General features: G+C 42.8%; 1 protein-coding gene across 6 annotated transcripts in view; it reads left to right on the top strand.

Moving 5' to 3' along the window:
• EVL (Enah/Vasp-like) overlaps positions 1–20,517 on the top strand; it is a 223,797-nt gene that overhangs the window by 192,771 nt on the left and 10,509 nt on the right. For all 6 annotated transcript variants that reach the window (XM_043515960.1, XM_038406724.2, XM_038406722.2 and 3 more), the window contains exons 5-8: positions 4,620–4,684; positions 8,847–9,073; positions 10,536–10,657; positions 19,875–19,935. In XM_043515960.1, coding sequence (XP_043371895.1) covers positions 4,620–4,684; positions 8,847–9,073; positions 10,536–10,657; positions 19,875–19,935 — 475 coding nt within the window. The remainder of the gene's footprint in view (positions 1–4,619; positions 4,685–8,846; positions 9,074–10,535; positions 10,658–19,874; positions 19,936–20,517) is intronic.

Consider the following 20,517-nt stretch of genomic DNA (forward strand, 5'->3'; position numbering starts at 1 on the left):
TTAGGTTGCATTTTGTTGCATATGTCACCCATAGCCAAACTGTAATGCTAATTTTTGATGTGACGTGCTGATTCAGCCAGAATTCCTCCTGGGGCATTAGGAATGCACAATGGATCAGGAGCAGCCCCTTCCTTTGAAAGGTGCAGCATGCAGTTCTGTTCATAGTGGGCCAACTCTGCTGACCAGAGTGAAGAGTCAGGACTGTGTCCTTTTCCTCATTCCACCAATTTTATGGAGGCTGGCACTGTGGCTAGTAGTGCCTGTGCTCCCCTGTTAGACCGTGGGCAGGTGGACGAGAGGAGAAGGCTGTGTGTCCCAACTCCCCAGCCCTCATCCAGGCGTACAGTCTGTCCCATACCATGAACACCACTAAGTAGGCTTGCAGTTACATTCTGCCATAATACAGGTGACAAAGAATGATTGGGTCAGATCTTCAGCTGGTGTATGCTGGAGCACTGAAGTCAGTGGAGCTACCCCGATATTCGCCAGCAGAGGACAGAACTCTAAGAATTTAAGGAAAGGTTTATTGCCAAGATGTTTTAAATTAGAAAATTGTAAAAATTTCTCTAAATAAGTGGGCCCAAGTCATTGCTGGAGTGAGTGGAGTCACAGCAGGGGTGCAGTTGGACCTTTGGGGGAATTGACCTAAAGTTTGGAATAAATAAGAAATAGCTTTGTAAGGATTTTAGTGGAATGTATTTGCAGAACGCAGCTAAGACCAAGTAGCAGAAATTGTAGAAGTCCGTCTTAATGACATCACAAACACTCAGGGCTCAGAGGGCTTCTGCTATGCCTTGTAGGAACAGCTCACAGTCAGGATATCCCCCCAGGTTCCTTTGGGCCATGGTGCCGCTTATTACCCTACATGCCACTGATGTACTCTGTTTGCTGGTATGTGGGCACGCAGGAATCTCTCCCCTTTGGGACACTGCACCCCTGGTGGTATAGGGAGGGAGTAGTCGCTGCTCTCCACTAAGCACCAGTAGTACAATTCTGTCTGGTCCTTGCAATGCCCCACACACTGCAAATCCACGTAAGGATCAGGCAGGATGTGGCCCATAGAAAAGACTTCAGATTTAATGAAGGTTTCCACATCAGTATTAAAGGACAGGGGGAGAGACTGTTTCATTCCAGAGAGTCGAGATTTATTTCTGGGACTATTCAACTATCAGAAAGTTCACAGAAGAGACTCCCTGATGTGCACCAGTATGCTGGTGGTGGTTCAGAGAGATGTGAGGAATATGCGTGTTTTCTGCAGTGCTTTGTGTGAAATATGCCCTGCACAATACGAGCCTAATCTTGTTCTTATTTAATCACAGGTTTCAGAGTAGCAGCCATGTTAGTCTGTATTCGCAAAAAGAAAAGGAGTACTTGTGGCACCTTAGAGACTAACAAATTTATTAGAGCATAAGCTTTCGTGAGCTACAGCTCACTTCATCGGATGCATTGATGAAGTGAGCTGTAGCTCACGAAAGCTTATGCTCTAATAAATTTGTTAGTCTCTAAGGTGCCACAAGTACTCCTTTTCTTGTTCTTATTGAAGGCTAAGTCTGCACTGCAGACATATGCCAGCATAGCCCTGCTGGTCAGGGATGGGGAAAGGTGTGTGATCCCTGTGCTGGCAGAAGTCCCTAGCGTAGACACAGCTATACAGACAAAGCTGCACTTTTAGTGGTATAGCCCTGTTGTGTTTGTTGGAGGGGTGGTTTTACTTCAACGGTACAGAGCATAGCTTTGCCGATATAGCTGCATCCACACTAGGCGCTCTTTGCCAGTATAGTATACCTGTATTCCTATACCAGTAAAGAGCTCATTTTATAGATACTGTCTAAGTCAATGGGAGTGGCTGGGTGCTCAGAACTTTTGAAAATGAAGCCACAAATATAGGTGCCTAAATATAGACGTAGGAGCCTAAGACCTGGTTTACACTTAAGTTTTACCAGCATAATTATGTCAGTAAGGGATGTGGGATTTTTACCAACACATTGTACCATACATATGCTGGTAAAAGTCCTAGTGCAGTTACTGAACCAGTATTGGCTACGCCAGTAGATGCACTTTTATAAGTGTGTCTACTCTAGGGGAGAGTTCCTGCTTTGATGACGCCAGCATAGTGAGAGCAACCAAAGGCCTAACTGTAGGTGTGTCCGTTTTGAAAATTTTATCCTAAAGTTTTGTGTGGGCAGGAAAATGAAGATGAGGGAACAACGCAAAATGCATTTGTTTAAAAGATTTTATTTAACTGTTTTAAACACAACATAGATTAAAGTCACAGGGTTCAATCTGGCTACTCCTACTCATACTGAGTAGTACCATACTGGTATCAGTAGCCCTTAGTATGTACATAAGGCCCTCTCCTGCAAATCTTTACTCACGTAAATAATCTTTCCTTAGTTCCATTGAGATAAATGTGACAATTTATGTGTGTAAGGTCTGCTCACATAAACAAATGTTTGTAGGATTGGACCCTTAGCACATGTAGGGGGCAGCTGACCAGAGACAACCAGGGCCAGCCTGAAATTCAAGTGTCTGCATTGGGTCCTTCCCTTGGGAGTATATACAGACTTGCAGTTCCCAGCTGGGCCAAGCTCCCCCTCCAGCAGTGGGAACAGTTAAGGAGAAAACTTTCTGCTAGATTTTTCACTTCAGCCCAGCAATGGGACATGCAACACGCTGCCTGGTCTCCATCTCTTACAGTATAATTTCCATGTGCCCTTACTGCTCTTCCAAAAATTGCACCATTGCATACAATTTATACCCTGTGACTTTATGTGGAGGAGTTACATGCCAGGTTTCTATTGTGAATCTAGTACAAGATTGATCACTGCATAATGAATAATCCTAAATATGGATGGGCCAATCCATTGCTAGGAGCCTAAAATGTAGGAATGTCTATCATGCAAATTAAAGCATTTAACTTTATTTGTACATACCCTAATGTAATTTTTCTGGACATGTCTGTTACATATAGTAAAAATCATAAGTTCCACAGTAAATCAAATACATGTATTTTAAAATACAATGCATATAAAATATAACAGGGAAAACCTATTTAAAGCGGCCACTGTGTATTAATTCATTATAGGCAGAGCTGGTAGCACCACCTATAGTTAAGGTTACTCGATTGTACATAAAATGAGGCTGGGGTCCTATGGAAAATATATGATGGGATTATATAATTAGACAGTATCATAATGCATATACACAAAAGGACCAAATTAAGTGCTTTGACTTTTGAGTGCCTGACTTTGCAAATGTAACATTCTTTTGTGTCACCTTAGAGACTAACAAATTTGAGCATAAGCTTTCGTGCCACGAAAGCTTCTGCTCAAATAAATTTGTTAGTCTCTAAGGTGACACAAGTCCTCCTTTTCTTTTTGAGGATTCAGACTAACACGGCTGCTACTCTGAAACCATTCTTTTGTGTGTGTAATATAAATATAATTTCCTTCCACAATATGAGTCACATCTAAGTGTTGAAATATATAGTTCATATCATGTAGATTCTAAAATAACTAACTGTTAATCTAGTTTTAGCTGTTCGGCTTTTTAGTTAACCAAAGAAAAGTCAAATAGATATTATATCAATTATGGTGAGCAATATTTCTTCAGGACTGTTAGTGTGAAAGAGAGGACCTCTAGTGGGAAATTTGGGGAACTGCATAACTCAATAAAATGGAGAAGATTTTTGGAATGTTTTATTAAACCATTGATACTATTCTAATAGGTTGCTTTGTATTATGTATTGCCAACCAAGAGCCCAACCCTGCAAAGCTTTACATATGAAAGTATTGAAATCAACACTTTGCTCATGATCATAAGGCTATTAAAAATTCAGCAGGGTAATTTTGTGGTCATTGCTTATTCAGACAGTCAAGAAATATTGGTCCTGTTGACCTCAGCAGTAACTGAGGACAAAATGTGGCTCATGGTATTTAAAGTATCACATGATCATTCTGTTAACCAGGTGTCCAATACTTTGTTCACGTGCAAAACTCTATGGTTGTAATAAAGGAATTTTTTATATAGCTCTGTGAAGCAGTTGGCTATGTACAATCAACCGCTAAACACAAATAACATTTCTTTAAATTCTTATCAGTATACTGCCGTTCCTTGTGCCCTATATCAGCGCAATATTTAAGCATGTGCTTAATTTAAGCACATTAGGTATCCCATTGACTTTAGTGGAACTCCTCAGCTGCTTCAAGTTAAGCATATGCTTAAGAGCTGGGCTGGATTAGGATCTGAAACACTGCAGTACTCTCTTACTTTAAATTCATTGGCTATTCCACCTTTTAATATCCATTATAGAATTATCACATAAATTACAAGCTTCTGTTACAAGTATTTGCAATATGCTCCAAGTGCAGGGCCCTATTCTGATCTCAATTTCTCTGGTGTAAATCAAGAGAAACTCCCCCGAAATCAGTGGAGTTATACCAGTGTAAATGAGATCAGAACTCACCTCAGACCTTTTGGTCTAGCCCTTATTTCTATAATGGGCAGATTAATGCCCCCACAGATGCAAACTCTATTGCTTGGGCCCATCTCAGTGTATAGAACATTTTCTAAAAAGAGTAAAAAATAAAACCAGAATGTTTTAAAAACCGTTGTTCTAGGCAAGTGATGGAGCAGCAGCAGCAACAGCGCCAGGAATCTCTGGAAAGAAGAACCTCTACCACAGGCATGTATCAAACAGTGCAGTGCAATGTAACTGTAAACAATGCAAACATATTCCTCTCCTTTCCTGTCTCCTCTAGCTGTTGGTGGTTGTCATGTGTTATTACAGAAATAACTGGCCTGCTAAATATAGATATAATCATTATGGGATTTCAAAGCATTTTCAGTTAGAGACTTAAACTAATAAATTGGAACATGGCTGCATTATTTCACCAATTTGACTGAAATTTAAGGTTCAGACTTCAGTGCATACAGCGCAACTCAGATGGGACATGTAAAGGTGGATTTAAGCAAAGCTTTGTGCTCTTCCAGTCCCATGCTAGCTATGAGACCGGCTTAAGACTGAGCAGTGTAAAGGCTGCTCTAAATTATGCTGCTGCCCACAGTGCCAAGGGGCTGATGTCACTGGGGTGCAGAAAAGGCCACACTTTCTACACAGCCACAGGGAGAGTGGGTGGCATAGGAATCGCTCTACTAGCTCCATGGCACTATAGGATCCCCCTACCCAGAGATCAGCTGTCTGTGCCTGGCTCTTCCAGCTTTCCACGGGGTGTACAGAAGAGAATCTGACTGTAAGAATCCGTTAGTTGGAATAATAAGGTGAGAGGGCTTGTGTAAGTTTAGTGGGAAAGTATACCTGATAAGTGGTGAGGTGGGAAGAGAAGTTTCTGTCTACAAAATCTGGCTTTTGCTTTTGTGAAAAAATATGTGCAAAAGAAGCCAGAATTTTTTGTGAATCTGGGGGGAAAGATTAGGTTTTGCTCAACTTTTTTTAATTTAAAAGCAGCTCAGTTGTGTCCACAGAAAATGTCACCTGTGGCAGTCATATAGAACAATGCTCAGCAGCTTTGAACTCCTAATTTGGGCACACACAGCTGTGTGCCATTTTGTGTCAGTTAAAACAAATGAAACCCTGGCTCTGCTTCTGCGAGGAACCTTGACGTAGGCATGATATGTGAGCTAGTGACATTTCCAGCTGAGCGCCCTCTTGCATGTATGGAGGCATCTCTGTGCTGTTCACAACCTGTGTGCCTGTCTTTATGTTCAAAGCGTCACTTCCACTGTCCTTGGAACAAAGGTAATGTGTGTAATTCTGACTCAAGATGATTTGTAGGGTTAGAAGAAGCTTTACAAACATCAAAGCAAAACCTCTAGCCTATGCTGTGTGTGTCACTGCTTTGAACTAAAGGAAGAAACCGCTGTCGATTGCTGCGGTCATCTGGACATCGCTAAAATCATGACTATATACCATCCTTTTTTATTTATTATTTTCTGCTTTCATTTACTTTTTAATTCCTTGTCTCCTAACCACTCTGCCTTGTTTTCATTCCTTGCTGTATACCCATTTTATTCTTTTCACTTTTCTTTTCTGTTCTTTTAGTTTCTACCCTTCAGATAAAAGTGTCTTCTTCCCCCTCCCACTGCCAGTCTCCTCCTCCTGACTACAGTAACTACAGTGCTTCTACTTCCGCTGGTGCTGTCCCTCCACCGCCATCTTATGCCAACGTTATCTCTTCAGCATCTACCATCCCTGAGTCCAGTAGTAAAACCTCTTTCAAATCCTCTAACAGAGCCAGAGAATTCCCACAGTTTCGTCACAGACGTTCTGCCTCTGAGCTCTCACCCTCCCTGGGTTCCTTCTCCTCTCCAGTATGGCCAAACCACAGGACTGTAACACAAAGCATCAAACAGATCTCTTTGTCCCCACCACCTGAGCCTCCTTCCCATTTTCCATTTGCAACTCACCAGCCTCTTAGACGTTCCTCTCTTTCACACTCTCGTCAGTCTTCCTCTTCTCCTGTAACAACTACAACCCCCGTGCAGAAGGGTTTTGTCCTGCAGCCACATATTCCAGAGGTCCTTCCTGTGATTCCTGTCCAGAATGGCAGAATCAGGGAATCTACAGATATAACAGTCCAAGAAGCCTCTGCAGTTGTACCTCAGATAGGCCTGAACAGCCAACCCGAAGAACCTCTAACCATACAAATTCCTTTAAACTCCTCTAGAACCCAGGTAAAAAGCATGGATGGGTCTTTCTTCTCATACTTAGAAACTGTACCCATCTCTCAGCTACCAGTTATAACCAGCCCTGCTGGTTCCTTTATCCAGGCTTCTTTTCAGTCCTCCCAACCTTCACCTCATCCTCCAAAGCAATTGTACCAGGCCATGTCACACTTTGTTTCATTACCTCCTGCTTATGCTGCTGTATCTGAGGTGAATTTGTCCAAGAAGACCCCTCCTTTCATGACTTCATCAACCATTTCTCACTTGAGTAAGTACTTGTTTTGAATTAGTTATAACCGTTAAAAGAGCTTTAGATTTGACGTGATTGTTCATAAAGCCCAGTTTGCTCTGCCCCAGGACAATATGTGGGAAATACTCTTGAGTAATCAAAGACTAATACTACTGCACCAGATAGTTCAGACTAATAGGGAAAAAGTTAGTGCTATAACTGGTGGTGGACTTGACACAAAACCTCATATCCAAATGCTCCAATCTTTGGGGAGAGAGTGTTTTTAAAGTCTGAGGCCAGAACTACCCTAGTATCTGTTGCATGTGTAGTAATGACAGTTGGGGCATAATATTTTTAACGTTTTTTATCCTGATGAAAGGCCTAGTATAGATGCAGAAAAAGTGCTCTTGCCAGTCTGGCTTGTTTCATTTGGGGAACCAGTATAAGGTAGACCGGCAAAAACACTCTTTTGTCCAAATAAGTTGCATCTACAGTAGGAGGGTTTGCCAGGATAGCTGAACCAGCAAACCTTTTCCAGTGTAGACTAGCCCTGCGTGTGGATCTGTATTTTGCATATGTCCTGTATTGTTAAAATGCCTGGATTAGAACAGCTCTGTGTTATGCCTGTTCAAAATCCAGATCAGGTTTTGCAAGTTGGACCCATCTTTCTGTATAAACATATTGTGCTTAAATGGATGTGCCTAGAGAACTTAGGAAACATTTGTATATTTCGTCCTCTGACAAATTTCCTGCCCCAGATATTTCGGCTGCCTCTGTTGGGTCAGACCCACAACTGGTGTAGGTCACTGTATATCCATTTTCTTCAACACATTTATTCCAGTTTACACCAAAGAAGTATCTTGCCCATTATTTTTGAGTGAGGTCAATTTATAATCTCAATTATTTTTCAGCCAGGCCTCAGCCTGGCCTCTAATTTTGTGGATGTAAATTTGCACCTATAATTCACTGTGCTCGCAAGGAATTGCCAGCTATCTCATTTGTGGGCCCACATAGGTAGGGAGATAGCTGATGTACTGCTAATAGCACCTATAATTTGTTGCAGGAGCAGCATTGTGAGCATAGTTATTAGCAGGAGTAATGTTGGGCCCGTAACGTTAGAGGTTATCACTGACCACAATGATGGCTGACGTTATTAAAAAAGCAAAACTAAATAGATAGACAATCAGGTCTTATTGTCTGAATATCATTCCCAAATTTTCCGTGTAAACCAATAAAAAAAACCTCTTTCAAATTAATGTTTGTTGCACAGTTGAGTTTGTAATTGAATAGCAACAGAAGCCTTTGATGAGATGGAGTAATTCTAGGTGACATACCATTGATGGAATCCTCATTCTGTTGTCCCATTATAAATAGGAGAAATATACCAGAGGCGTTAACCTATTCGAATCAATCCATTGAAGGATGCTGCTACATGCAGTAGCTTTTGTTGAAGTACACCGTGGCTAAAATTGAACACTTGCCCCTTAATTTTCAAAGACTGGCAGAGGATTTAGCCACACAAATTTCATTAAATGGAAGTTGTATGGAAATGTGTAGCTAAAGCCGAGAATTTTATTTGAAAAGTGGACTTAGATGTTCACAGAGTTAGTTGATAACATTTATGTATCTGCATCTGAAAAGTCAAAATGAAGAAGAGATATCCCAATAGTAAACCAGAAAGTGTACTCTGTGTTGAGACAGAACCAGAGGAAGGGATAGGTGGTGTTTACATGTTTCAGGGGTTTTGCATAAGGACACAGCTGCCGATGATGTACCAACTAAAACGCAGATGATGTACCATTGACATACTCACTGTGTATCATTCTTCTGATTGTATGTCATCAGACCTTCATTCACCCAAGTGTCAATACAGGTTGTATGTGAGATGGGGGAGAATGTTCTTTATTTTTATTTAATCTTCTGTATGTTTCAGGTCCCATTCTTCCACCTGGTCATCCCTCTGCTGCCACAATCCCTGCTTCGTCCAGTGGGCCCCCACCTCCGCCACCCCCGCCAGTACCTCCTCCGCCTACAGGAGCAGCGCCACCTCCCCCACCTCCACTGCCGGCAGGTGGAGGACACGGGGGTAGCACTGACGATGGGTCAATGTCAGGACTAGCAGCAGCCCTGGCTGGTGCCAAACTCAGGAGAGTACAACGGGTAAGGTTTGTGGCACTGGGGTTTTCACACAATCTGGCCTTCACTGGAGAATGAGGAATGCTTGACCTAGTTTTATTTAACCTTCTGCTAATCTATTTCATGGATAGTCAGAATTCGTTACAAAGCCCAGTGAAATGTGTTTTAAGTGACCATTCCATGGACCGTGACAAGTCAGTTTCTTGTACAGGCTATTACTGAAAGGAAGGCTGAAAAAGATTTGTGCTGGAAACAGGGGTGAAAGTAAAATTAACCTCTTACTGATACAGGGCTGGCTCCTTCCCCCTCCCCCAAAAGGGGTGGGGCTAGGGGTCAGCATCCTCCAGCCACCCCATCTGTGCTGCCTGGCCCATGGCACCCGGGGCTCTAGCGGCGATTTAAAGGGCCCGGGGCTCCAGCAGCGGCAGCCAGAGCCCCGGGCCCTTTTAAATCGCAAGCCCCAGGGCAGCTGCTCCTTTTGCCTCCCCTCTCCCCCGCCCCCTCCCTCCCCGTCGGAGATCGCAACAGGGGTCCCAAAAGGGGAAGCAACATAAAGTCAGCTGTATGGACTGGTACCAGAAGACACTTTTTACCGGTACACCGTACCGACCTGTACTGCCGTACTTTCACCCCTGGCTGGAAACCTGTAGGGTGAAATCCTGGCCCTGTTGAATTCAATGGCAAAACTCCCATTGACTTCAGTGCAGCCAGGATTTCACTCCTAGAGTCAAATTTTTAAATAAGTTAGGTGCACAGTCGCATACACAATTACTGCAGGTGCACATTCAGTGGCTATTTATGACCGTTTGCACTTGCCTTTTCCTGAGCTGCGCGTGCAGTGTGGCTGGGCCTTTAAAGTGGCCACTTGTCCATTAGAAACAGTCCTTAAAGCAGATTTCTGTGTTTGGTTTTGTAATTTTCAGGAGGAAATTTTCCAGTTGGTTTTTTTTCCTGACTTGTTTTTACAGTAATTCACACTTTGATCCTCACTGCTCAGTGAAGATTAACTAGCAGGTGCCTGCATTGATCTCTCATATGACTAAGACATAATTGGTTTCTCTCCAGCGTAACCTGTAGAATATTCACTAGTATTATGCTATCAACCATGATGATAAGTAGTTAAAACTACACTAGACTTATCAAATAAAGGCTTGATTGTGCAGCCCGTGTGTGAGTAGGCGCTCACTGAGAGGAGTACGAGTTGCATAATCTCACCAGAAATTCAGAAGCATTTTATTGTCATTTTCATCATTTGCTCAGGTATTTACAAAATCCACGGTGGGTTTCCCAATCCTAATATGTGAACTAGCCACTGGGTTTGACCTGAATTACATTTGCTTCAGTTCTGACCCATTGTGCTTTCTGCCTCTGACTGCATGCTGCAATCATGGTGCTTTGCACCGAGTGATTATCTAAGATAGTCAGAAAGGGCCGGTGCTTACAATAAATTCCTCTGGTGACTTGCAATGTCAATTTGTGTCTTAAGCCAGAAGATGGTTCCGGAGGCTCCAGCCCCAGTGGGGCCTCTAAGAGCGATGCCAATCGAACAAGTAGTGGAGGAGGAGGAGGAGGACTAATGGAAGAAATGAATAAATTACTGGCAAAAAGGTTTGTACTCCGTCCTAAAGTAAACTTTAGAACAAGCGCACCATCAGACTGTGGAACAATACGCTTTCGGTAGCTACTAGCAATTGAGTACTCCAGTGCCTCTTTGAAACTGGCAAAACTCTGCATGGGATATAGTATTGTGGAAGTTCAAGAGATCAGTTTAACAGCCTGCCACGCTGCTATTCCTGTGTAGGTGTTATTCCCTGGACCCCATTTTTTTTGACATAGTAAACGCATAGATGTTGCCAACAATGGTGTCAGGCCAGCTTGAGCTGCTTTAGCTGAGCCTGCAGATTATGTGGGAGTGAGAGCCTTAGAAGTTACTGATTTTTCTCTCTGACTTTGCTGGTTTACAATCTAAGTCAAAGCTGCTGTGTTCTAAAGGAATGAACTTTAACAGAGCCCTGGGCAGATAATTATTACTGGGTATATCAAGGGGAATGGACCAAAAAAGTATCCAAAACTGTAATAACAAGATTGGTAGCCTTTGAGGTAGTAAAATAAAATAAATCAATGCAGTGCAGGGGGATTAATGCTTGTTATTAGCAATGACATAAGAGTATTTACTGGGTAGTGACAGCAGTACAGGATGCATTCATGTGACTTTTTGGTGTCACTGCAGCTTCTTTATGCTGCTGGAAATCAAAATTTACAGGTGAGTCGCATCCTATGCGCATTTAACTTGCGCAAATTCAGCTATATACGCTCGGCAGGAAAAAAACAAAAATAACGAGATACCTGTAAATAGTGCGGGTGATTCTGCCTACCATTCCACTCAATGAGCATATGACCTGAAGTGAGCGTGAGATGGGAGATGTGAATTTGCTGTTCCCTCAGTCGGTCTCAGTTCCCGTGTGCCTCTCATAGTGTGAGCATCTTGCCACGCTGAGTGTGATTCTAATTTTTAAAGATATGTATTTTTTGTACAACATGGCCCCTAAACGCAAGCCAACTACTTCTTCTGGTGCTCAGCCAAAGAAACAGTGATCTGTTCCAACGCTGGAGGAAAAACTGGCTGTGTTGGACTTATTGAGAGATGGTATGTCGGTCTCCAACGTGGTGCATAAATATGGCTGCAATGAATCTAGCATCCATGCCATCGAGATGCAAGAGAGAGAAATTCATTAAGCCGTGGCATCAAGTGCTCCAATAACTGCTAAGGTGACAAGCAAGGTGCGTGATAAGACTTTTTAGTGAAGACTGAAAAGGCATTAAACTTACGGCTGGAAGATATGAACCGTAAACGTGTGCCTATCAATGGCAACACGTTGCGAGAAAAGGCTCTTAGCCTCTACGCGCTGTTCAAACCTCCCCAGAAGAGGGACAGTCTTTTGAGGAGAAGGAATTCAAAGCCAGCCAAGGTTGGCTTAACAGTTTTAGTAACCGCTTCAACCTCAAAAACGTGCAGACTCCTGGTGAAGCTGCATCTGCCAATGAAGAGGCAGCAAAAGCCTACCCCGAATAATTAAAGAAAATCATAGAAGAAAAGGGCTATCTTCCGGAACAAGTTTTTAATGCTGACAAAACTGGGCTCATCTGGAAAAAAAATGCCCACCGCACTTACATTTCGAAATCAGAAAGACAAGCCCCGGCTTCAAAGCGTCGAAAGACCGTGTGACTGTGTTGTTTTGTGGCAATGCAGCTGGGCATTTAATAAAGCTGGGCTTGATCTACAGGGCTGCAAATCCCCATGCCCTAAAAGGCAAGAACAAAAATCTCCTGTCTGTGTTCTGGCAATCAGATAAAAAGGCTTAGGTGACGGCAACATTATTTCTGGATTGGTTCCACAAGTGTTTCATTCCGGAGGTCAAGCTGTACCTCGAAGAGAAAGGACTTGACTTTAAAGTGTTGCTGATCGTAGACAATGCTCTTGGCCACCCTGCGGCACTCCGGTTTGCACATAACAACGTTGAAGTCTTCTTTCTCTCCCCCAATACCACCTCCATCCTCCAACCTCTCGACCAAGGCGTGATTTGCTGTTTCAAGGCCACGTACATGAGGCTTAAATGCTCACGGATACGTAGCACTATGGATGCTGATCCCAATCATAATGTGATGGAGTGTTGGAAGTCCTTCAACATTGCCGATTGCATCACTTATATTGAACAGGCAGTGGATGCAATCAAGCCTGAAAAAGTCAATGCATGTTGGCAAAACTTATGGAAAGAATGTGTGAATGATTTTAAGGGTTTCCCGACATTGACAAAGAAGTGAAACGCATTGTTCAGGTGGCCAGGGAAGTGGGTGGTGATGGCTTTGTTCACATCCTTGAGGAAGAAATTGAAGAATTAATTGAGAGTCATAGAGAAACATTGCCTAACAAAAAGTTAGAGGAACTGATAAAATCATTTACAGAAGACGAAGATGCTGATGACAAACAGGAAGAGCCAGCAAGTTGGAATCTTCATAAATTTGCTGAAGTGTTCCAAGCAACGAAACACTTGAATGATTTAATTTCTGAATACAATCCCTCTATGGTACGAAGCCTCAAAATCACACGTAGTATTACAGACGATTTGAGACCATATCAAGAAATGTTTGAGCTGCTCAAGACACAACAGCGACAGTTGCCGATCACCATGTTTTTCAAGGAAAAACAACCAGCAGCAGATGAGCCTACGCAATCAACTTCTTGACCTGAACCAGAGCCAGCTACTTTGTCTACGACAAGCTCTCCGTCACCTCCGTCTCCTGGATTGACATCAATCCTTGACGACCCCCTGTAGTTACCCCCTGTAATTAAAAATACAGTACAGTAAAATTATATTTTGCATATGTACTCTTTATTATATACTGTACATTACTATATACATTATACATATTACTGTACAGGGATGTATACATAAAACCATATATAGTATACTGTACTTTATGGGCGATTTAAGGAATTTTCAAGGGTAATTTTGACTATATGCGATTTTCACCTTACACGCTGACTTTAGAACCTAACACCCGCGTAAGGTGCGACTCCACTTACTGCCTGTTGCATAGAGAACATAGACAAGACTGAGTGAAAATAGATGCCCAGTTCTGAGCGTGCAGGCTGGTTTAACCAGGAAAGCACATATCACTCAGAAGTCTGTCAAGACATAAGCAAATTCTGCCCTCAGTTACTTCTCTCCAATCCTGTGGAAGTCAGAGGGTTTGTTTGGGGTAACTGCCAGGAGAATATTCTCTATTCTAGGGCCTCACCTACAGTCAGATCCACATGGGTGCAAGGGTCCCCCTGCATGGATCCAGTTACAGGACTAGAGCCTACATTTTTAATTTTAACTGTTTATTCTTTTCCCCCTCTCTTTTCCCTTCCCTTAGAAACCTCTCCCACCATAGGTTGCCACCTCTCTTAAAACCTGTACAATAAATAATTCCCTCACAACATTCCATCCTTTACAGATTAATAAAATTCTCTCTACTACTTTACACCTTGAAGTATCCTTTGGCCATTATTAATAACATAACTTCTGGCATTGACTATTATTTGTACTGATTATATGTGCCAATGAAATGTTACTGGTCCTAAATATGTTTGGGCAAGTCCACACAAGTGTTTCTATTCCTTGGCAGGACATGAGATATCACGCCTTAAAAATCACATCATTCTGATTCCCTTCTTTGCTTTTTCTTCCTCCCCCCTTCCATTGTAATGTTCATTTTATCAGCCTGTAGCTCACAAGTCACTAATGTCAGAGATGCTTTTGAGTTTATCTTAAAGGATTTTTTATTGTTTTACAAAGTGTAAACAGGGAAAGAGTAAAAATGCAGGAAGAGAAGGAGAGGAATAAATAGGAACGGGTCCACTGTTACAAAGCATACAGATTTAAAATGGCTAACTAATGTTCTCTGCCCCAGAACTTTTCTTATTCAATTAGCCTAGTCCAGGCAGCTCTCCAGCCCCTATTGGTTTCAACCAGAGTTCTATCCACACAAGACAGGCAGTTGTAAAGCACCATGTAAATGTACAGTCCTGAAAAACTGGTTATGAACAATATAAAATGCCAAATATACAATTATCTCTGGTTCATTTGAATTAGAATAGTTATTCACTGGATTCAGAGGGTCAGATTCTGATCTCACTTTGTGCAGGTGTAAATAAAAAATGAAGAGTAAAACTGTTATATTAGAAGTTGTAATCAGGCCAGTGACTAGCACAGTATAAATAATCAGAACAGATGGACGGACAGACAGACTCCAAATGTTAAGGAAAGACTCCATCTCTTATGCTTGGAAGTATTAAGCCCCACAAAAGGTACATCTTTAATGTGTGGCTCTAATCTAAGAAAGTGGCTAATTAAGTGTGGCGTCTGTTTTCACCAACAGATGTGGACCTTTGGTGTATGCAGAGTCATATGTGCTCACTCCAGTGACAAAAATAAGCTTTCCCCACATTTTACTCCTGTTAGCACTGCACAGCCAACACAGCTGAGACTGAGTGAGCCGCAGGTTCTGTTTCCCTGTGGGAGTCGTCAGAAGAATTGTTTACCAAATTCCACCTGTGCAAACCCATTGAAGGCAATAAGACTGCACAGGTGTCCACTGAGAATGTCATCTGAACAAAGTGCAGTTACATGGGTGTGAGTGAGGACTTCCTGTGACCTGCAGAACTTTGTTACTGGTGATGATGTACAAGGTGCAAGGAGAACTTGACTCTTGTGGTGTCGCAGGTTGTGTTTGCAGGGCTGGCAGTCAGAAAAAAAATCGTTTTCCTTTTTCAATTGAACTCACACGATACAAAGTCATTGAGAGACCAACAGAATCCCCATTTTTCAGCGTAGGTCTGCACATTAAGGAGGGAATGTATCCAGGGTAGGCACAGTGTCTGAGAAGCTGGGTTTCAGGTGATATAAAGCATTGCTTGCAAGACTTAGTGATTCCCATGATAGCAGCTGCTATAATCATTTCAGAACTGAAGTGGAAACAAAGCAGAATGAAGTGCTGTCTCACAAACCACTATCATTTCTAGGCCCGTTAATTTTGCTGCAAGATACCAGAACTTAACTCTAACACCAGCCCCTCACCCCAGCAGTGCTTTTTTTGCATTGGTCCACAGAAGGATCTAGAAGTTCCAAGACCTCTGACCACTGGATTTGTCATTCCCCCAAGTGCTGACTTTTGTTTTTGCCAGTGGATGCTGCTCTCTGCCGCTTTCTGCCCACCCCCCATCCCCGTGCAAGCAGCAAGCAAGGTTGAGGCCCCAGGGGGAAGAGGCCGAGTGAGTGCGGGGCCTCGAAGCAGGGGGCGGGGCCCACAAAAGATTAACCCGTCCCTGTAGGTGCTGAGCACCTCTTGTTTTTTTTTTTTTTTCAGCAGGTGCTTGAGCCCTGGATCATCTATGGAATCAGCACCTATGGTGATTCCTTGGAGATAGCATTAATAACTTTACGGTATTTGATATTAAAACGATATAAACACTTCCTTGACTCCGTTCCCCACCTCCGGTACACATACACACCAGTCACACAGCATGGTAGATTTTAGTTTCATGCTTTTTCAGAATTTAAACACAGACTACCTCTGTTTTTGAAATCTGTGAAGCTTTTCCTGCCAACGGTAAGAAGGAAAATCCCTTCACAGATCTTTCCTATTCAAATTCCAAACCCCTAATTGGTTTTGAGAGTTGTGTGAGGTTTTATTTTCCTTCTGTGGGGTGGATGTTGCTGGCCTCAGAGTCAGAAACTAAATAAAAATGCTGCCAGGTTAGTGGAAGAAAAATCTAATGAAGTTGGTTCTGCAGGTGGAGGAGTATTTGATGGATTACAATCATCACAGCCAAGGTCCATGTGGTATGTGGAACCGCATTGCACCTAATAATCTAAAATAGGAAATCAAACATCCCTGAATCTTTCTGACTGAGAGCCCTACCCCCCAGATTAGGTGTTTTTTCCTACAGCTGCCAGGTAGCATTCGCACAATACAACCCTCCCATACAGCTCACACAGTCCATCAAAGAGACAAGGTGGGTGAGGTAATATCTTTTATTGACCCCGATTCTGTTGGTGAAAGAGACAAGTTTTCAAGCTTATTGAGAGCTTTTCTTTGGGTCTGGGAAAGGTGCTCTGTGGGTATGTCTACACTGCAATTAAACACCCGCAGCTGGCCAATGTCACCGGACTTAGGATCATGCGACTATAAAACTACAGTGTGGATGTCTGGGCTCATGCTGGAGTCCAGGCTCTGGGATTCTGCCTGAGCCCAAGTGTCTACACAGCAATTTTATAGCCTGAGCCCAAGTCAGCTGACATGAGCCAGCCATTGGTGTTTAATTGCGGTGTAGAGATACCCAGAGTGTCAGAGCTAAACAGGGTGGAATAGATTGTTTAGCATAAGTAGTTAACACATATTGTAAGAGACCATTCAGTGTGAAGTGGACAGTTAACACCTCTGCAGTCATAGAACAAAAAGTGGGAGTTAGTGGGTTATGGATTATTGTGATAAACTATAAATCCAGTATCTTTATTAAACCTGAAGTTTTAATGTCTAGCAAAGTGATTTTCAGGTTTTCTTTGAGGATGAGGACTGAGAGATCAGATGTGGAGTGATCACTTTGTGAAAAGCGTTCACACACAGGTAGTAAGGCATTTTTGACTTTTATAATTTTTTCTGTGAGAGTGAATAACTCTCCTTGTCTTTCTAATATTGTGGGACCAACATGGCTACAAGAACACTGCAAACAGTCCATCAAATTGAGTTGCACTTGAACGCATCTTGGGCTCGCTACTGCTGGCCACATATCAAAGCAGCCATGAAGTTTGTGCCCAAATGAAAAGGGTGAAGATTTGTAAATGGAGGTGAGGGGGTAAAGAATGAGGGAAAAGGAGGATCCCAGATGCACCTAGACTGTCATAGTAATGCATCCGATGAAGTGAGCTGTAGCTCACGAAAGCTTATGCTCTAATAAATTTGTTAGTCTCTAAGGTGCCACAAGTACTCCTTTTCTTTTTGCGAATACAGACTAACACGGCTGCTACTCTGAAACCAGTTCATAGTGTGTGATTTATGCTTTGAAGATGCAGTGGGCCTGAGTTTGCTTTCAGTTACGCTGGTGCAAATCAGGAGTGACTCCATTCACGACAATAGAGTTAAACTGATATAAAAAACTGTGTGAGCAGTAGAGTGAGTGGTTTTGTTAGGATTAGTTAGATGATGTTTGCACAGTACTTTGAAAATATAAAAGCACAACTTAAGTGCGAGGAATTATGCAGATGAGAAAATGAAAACAATCCACACTTCCCCCAACCTTGGCACCGAGCTTTGCAGAGGATAGAAATGTGGTATGTTTTCTCTAGTACTTTTAGACATTAAGCAGAGCTTGAGAATCAAATGTGCATGCTCCCGCTCCTCAGGAATCACATTATCATTGTGGCTTATGTACTAAAAAGAAAAAGAGAGTAGAAACTGAACAACACTTGCTTTCCTCTGAGCTACGTTGTGCTTTGTAAGCCTCTCTAGAGAGAGAGCAGGTGAACTCCTAAACAGCATGACCTCCCAGAGACACTGGTTAGTTCAACCAGATCTCCTCTTGTGTTGACTCTACTAGCCAGGATAGGAGGAAGGGCCATGGCTTCCTCTCTTCCAGCCCCTTGGCAGTGTCCAGCTACGTAAGTGCTCGTCTGTCCTGAGTGCAAGAGCAGGAGATGGGCCACAGGCCTTCCAGAACCTCCTTCTCCCACTTTCCTGGCCCTCTTATGTTTAGGTTGCACCATGCCCCTCATAGGAACTAAGATAGACTGAAGTGACCTATTAGGCCACTGTCCCATCCCTCTGCCAAGGCAGGATTGTTCCTATATAAATAGGCTTGGCAGAATTCAGTTTTGTTTTTATTTATAAGTTCAGCAGATAATATCAGTGTTTGCTTTTAAGCATTGTTTTATATTTTTATTGATTTCAGTTTTTGCAGTTGTGCAAAATAATGCAGGGGGGGCGGAGATCAGACGACAATTATTTAGTGACAGCAGATATTGAGATTCAAAAAGTTTAAACTTTATAACTATTAAATCACAAGTTGTCAGCATCACATATCAAAATATACAAAGTAAAGAGCCTTAAATTAATCTCTAATAATTTCCCAAGCAGCATTTTTTCTTACTTTGCCTGTCTGTCCATTTAGATTATTCTGCGTGGACATACGTTTTCAGCTGTCTATGTGTACACTGAAATTGATGTTTACCCACATGTACCAATAAAAATCGAATCCTTTCAAGCCTGTGTATAAATCACAGCTGTTTGTAACCTGTTTATCTGTTGAGCCACGTAGAGAATGATGCTTTGCCCTGTCTCAGGCTGACAAAGCAATACATAATCTTGATCTCAGCTCAGGTATTTTTCATTCAGCTTTCTCTAAAGCCCTTGAATGCTATAGGTACCATGAACCTGAGGGCTTAGCAGTTCTACAGCCTTTGGATTGGCTTTTGGGCATTCAGAATTTCCCAGGATCCACCAGAGGCACAGGGCTATCCATGTGAAAGCCCAGGCCTGACTACTGGCTCTGGCCCCCTCCTGGCTTCCAAGCAGCCAGAGCTTTCCCTCACCTCCTGCTACCCTGGAGCCCACACTCAGTGGAGATTGTGGCACATTGGAAATCTAAACATGTCCCCAGTCTGCACTAGCTGCTCTGTGGATGCCCTTTGAGGGTGGTGGGGCGTGTGTGTGTGGGGGGGGGGTTAATGTGCATTTCCCCCAGCCCCACATCTCCATGCCCATGTGCAGATCCTTGGGCCTACAGATTGTGCTCTCTGCGTCAGGGGTGGGGAAGGCAGAACAAGTGAGTTCTGTACATGGAGAGTCCACACTGCGTGTGGATTTAGGGGGGAAATAATCTGGCCCAGTATTAGAACATCCACCTGAGTAGCCTATGTGCCAGTTCTTTTTATTGTAGAAGCAGCCCTATACCTTGCAAGAAATTGCCTCTTAGTTGCTCAGTGCCATGTACATTTCCATTACCCCTGTTCCTTTATACTGTACAACCCTGTACTTCTGTATGGAACCTTGACTCAAAATATTGATCCCCTGCCTGAAGATCCTGCTTCACAGAGGCCTAGTTTGGATTCTTAACCATTGGTCAAATCCTTTGTGCAGCCTCTTCTGCTAAAGAAATTCCACTGCAGTAAAGATAATCCTCAGCAAGGCAGAAATCAGTCTTTCAAATGACAATTGAAGCCTTGTGCAGGAAATGCATTTCTAAAGGGTTGACTTTGTCCTACCTTTTTACCCCTGTGCAAAGGAGGAAAGCAGCGTCACAGTCAGACAAGCCAGCTGACAAAAAGGAAGAGGAAAGCCAAAACGTAAGTGAAACGTTCACCAGTGTTGTGTGTCTGAGAAGCAAAAAGGGATCTCCCAAACTAGCTGATATGTTGCCATCGCTTGAAGGCTGGAAGCATCATCCTTGCCCACTGCACACACAATAAAATGACTAGCAGATGTTCACACAAGCTAAATTCAACTGCTCCAGTGTACTTAGAAACAAGAATCCCTTCTTGTTTGTTCACAGACCAGATATTGTCTAAACCACGTCAGTGGTTGCCTCTTCACACTATGCTCACAGTGGTGTTTTTAAGGTTGAAGAGGCTCCCCCTCATTTATCCTTCAGGAATATTTGTGCCACCCAAAAGGAAAAGCCCCTGGTATGGTAAATCCTATTAGTATCTCATCTCAAATCAGTTCCACATATTTTAGTTCAAGTTTGTTGCATCCCTGGGCAGCAGACATCAGCTGAACTGACCTGTGTCATCCATTATACATGATGGCTTTGGAAAGTAGATTACTTAACCCTTCTGTAAAGCAAAAATCAGCTCGCTGCAGATGACAGATTACATTTAAAGCAGATTTCTAATGGGGAGGGGGACAGTACTTTAGCCACTGAGCTG

The sequence above is a fragment of the Dermochelys coriacea genome, chromosome 6 (assembly GCF_009764565.3).
Source record: "Dermochelys coriacea isolate rDerCor1 chromosome 6, rDerCor1.pri.v4, whole genome shotgun sequence".
Lineage (NCBI taxonomy): Eukaryota > Metazoa > Chordata > Testudines > Dermochelyidae > Dermochelys > Dermochelys coriacea.